The sequence below is a fragment of the Penaeus japonicus genome, unplaced genomic scaffold (assembly GCF_977035675.1).
Source record: "Penaeus japonicus unplaced genomic scaffold, GWHDUDI00000001_assembly GWHDUDI00000857, whole genome shotgun sequence".
Taxonomy (NCBI): domain Eukaryota; kingdom Metazoa; phylum Arthropoda; class Malacostraca; order Decapoda; family Penaeidae; genus Penaeus; species Penaeus japonicus.
This window is the reverse complement of record NW_028235259.1, coordinates 1-2,500: the sequence shown is the minus strand read 5'-3', so window position 1 is coordinate 2,500 and position 2,500 is coordinate 1. Positions and strand designations below refer to the sequence as shown.

The following is a 2,500-nucleotide window of genomic DNA, read 5'->3' as shown; positions in this document are numbered from 1 at the left end:
TCAGAATGAAGAAAAAATGTGTTATTGCCGCGGGCACGATAGCCATTATTCGACTACAGAAGTTTTAGTTAACTTGGTGGAAAGGTTGTCAATTATTGCTCTAAAGCCATTATGCTTTCAAAGGCTGTTAGCCAGCATGTGTAATTACATGGATTTAGTGGTTAACCCACAGGACGTGTGGTAACAGTTACTGTACCGCGCATTCAAAACCAGTGGCCGGGCGGCACAGTTATTGTGCCGCCATTCAATTGATTTAGGCTAATAATTCAAAAACGCCCCGGCACATTTGGGGTAAATTCAAGGCTAGATTTCCCCTGTCGTGGATGGGTTAATGTTTAATGGAGGTATAAGGAAGGAATAAATTCCTGACCATATTATTCTTTTCCACAATTACGCATTATATATATGCAGTTTCAGTTCTCTGACTTGTGTACAACATCTACATTCAGCAGCAAAGCTTGCTCATGTTGTCTTACACTAGTAGAATAGCCAGGCCATATAGATATCCTTGAAGGGAGAAAACAATACTTATGAAATGTATTTTCAAAAAGTTGGATACTAACATTGTTTTGGCAGAAATCTTGACAATTTTTTTTTAATTTTTTAAAAAAAATTTTAATTTTTTTTTTAAATAAAGTCTCTCACTTTCTCAGATGTAATTACTAACTTGTATCTTTCATCTCGTGCTGCAGCTTTTGGGTTGAAGTGGTTGCGTCCTATGAGTTGCAGACCTAGGTGTTCAAGCCACTGTCTCAATTTTATATTCATAATCTGTAGCCCTTGGGAATGCCATTTGTGAAAGTTCTTGATAATACTTGATGTTAATTTGATAGACAGAACCATCACTTCTCTTTTTGATGAAAGCTCTGTAATCTGGATTCATGAAATGATATTAAGGACACATTGAAGGAAAATGGATTGTTTAAACTCATTTACATGGAGATTATTATTGCGTACGATGTTGGGTGGGCTAGATGACAATTGCACAGTGATTAGTGCGAAACATCCTATGCGATGCTGCAATGTGATAATCAGGGTTTTTGTATTTGTTTACATCATTTTCACAAGAAAATAAAAATGTGTCTATAGAAATGGAACCCTTATGATTATGCAAATATGTAATGATGTAAAACATACATTTTGAGGGAGAAATCATAACATGATAGAAGGTCACACGCTAGGAGAGAAATATTTGCATGACATGATATCACATCACACAGAGCAAATGGGTTAACACAGAGTGCCTACACCACACTGAACATAAGATATAACTGGGATAGCTGCATCTATACATATACCAGAAGCTCATTTGCTTCCTTTTTAAATCCATTGTGGACAGGGATAGATTTGCTTGCCCAATCTCCAGGATAGGTTTTATTCTCAAGTGAGTCAGCTTTAAGCAACATAATTTGAATCTTCCCACTCTCTCTTTTATTTTTCCCATGGGGGGGGGGGGGTCACTCTTTGTAAAACTAGAAGCTGTTTTTGTGTTTATTTTTGTGTGTTTTATTTCTGTTTAGAGACTTACATATGTCATATGACAGGCTCTATCAATGCTGCAGTTGACTAAAATTGTAGTATATGATCCATATTAGCTCATTATTTTCTTTATACTCAGTGTGAAAGAAGTACTGCTGTTTTATGGGAGGACAAAAAGCAACTTTATTTTTTCATATGTTTGTGCTGTCATGAACAAATAAACATATAACCACCTACAATGGAAGAGGAAGGAAACCTGTGCTTGTGACTGAGTGCCACAGTGAAAGGCATCTATAGTGGTACAGGAGCACATATTAGACACTGGGTATGGATTGAGTCACCTTCCTCGTCTCCTTTTGATGGAGCTTCATTGGCTCTCTCCTGCTGGTGCTAGAAGCAATTGCTGCCATATAGGTTTTGAATGTTAGGTTTGCTTAATATTACAGTAATTATAGTAATAATGTCTGCAATTGCCATCATCACTCACTCCTTACTCCCAGCACAATAAAATAGTACAGTGATCCAAAATCCCCAAATGTCATTTACATCATGAAGCCCATTGTCAGGTCAAAGCTCTTGCATCATATATGTCATGACACCTATCCAATGGGTTAATGCTTCAATTTTGAAAATGACAACAACGACGGGCGTCAGGACATATATGACATTGGGGGATTTCGGATCACTGCTATTTATTGTGCTATGAGTAATGAGTGAATGGTGATAATAAATGCAGTCATAATTACTATAATTTGCATAATACTAAGCACTGATTTTCACTTAACATCTAAAACCTAGTTGGAACCACTTTCTTCTGGCACCAGCGAGAGAAAGCCTTGAATGTCATCCATCTATAGTCTCTAGCAAGCATATCTTTATAGAGCAAAGGCACATAGCAAGTTGCTGACTTCTTGATCTAAATTACCGTAGATGAAGGACATGCAGACAGAAAAAGAGGAAGGTGACTCACACCATACCCAATGTCTATAATGTGCTCCTGTGAAAGTAGTGATGCCTTTTA

General features: G+C 37.2%; 1 protein-coding gene across 1 annotated transcript; it reads right to left on the bottom strand.

The window, feature by feature from the left end:
• Positions 1–413: 413 nt before the first annotated feature.
• On the bottom strand, positions 414–1,889 carry LOC147466450 (protein piwi-like). The gene is made up of 3 exons (XM_086535467.1): positions 1,821–1,889; positions 668–873; positions 414–507 (listed from the first exon to the last, which is right to left on the bottom strand). The coding sequence occupies exons 1-3, from the start codon at positions 1,887–1,889 to the stop codon at positions 414–416; spliced, it is 369 nt and encodes a 122-aa protein (XP_086391593.1).
• Positions 1,890–2,500: the final 611 nt, after the last annotated feature.

What these genes read in the sequence shown, in the direction of transcription:
- LOC147466450 (XM_086535467.1), bottom strand. Translation starts at nt 1,889, where the DNA reads ATGGCAGCAATTGCTTCTAGCACCAGCAGGAGAGAGCCAATGAAGCTC. An exon ending in ATCAAAAGGAGACGAGGAAG is followed by an intron (nt 874 to 1,820) that starts GTGACTCAATCC and finishes TCATGAATCCAG; the next exon opens with ATTACAGAGCTTTCATCAAA. An exon ending in GCACGAGATGAAAGATACAA is followed by an intron (nt 508 to 667) that starts GTTAGTAATTAC and finishes TCTCCCTTCAAG; the next exon opens with GATATCTATATGGCCTGGCT.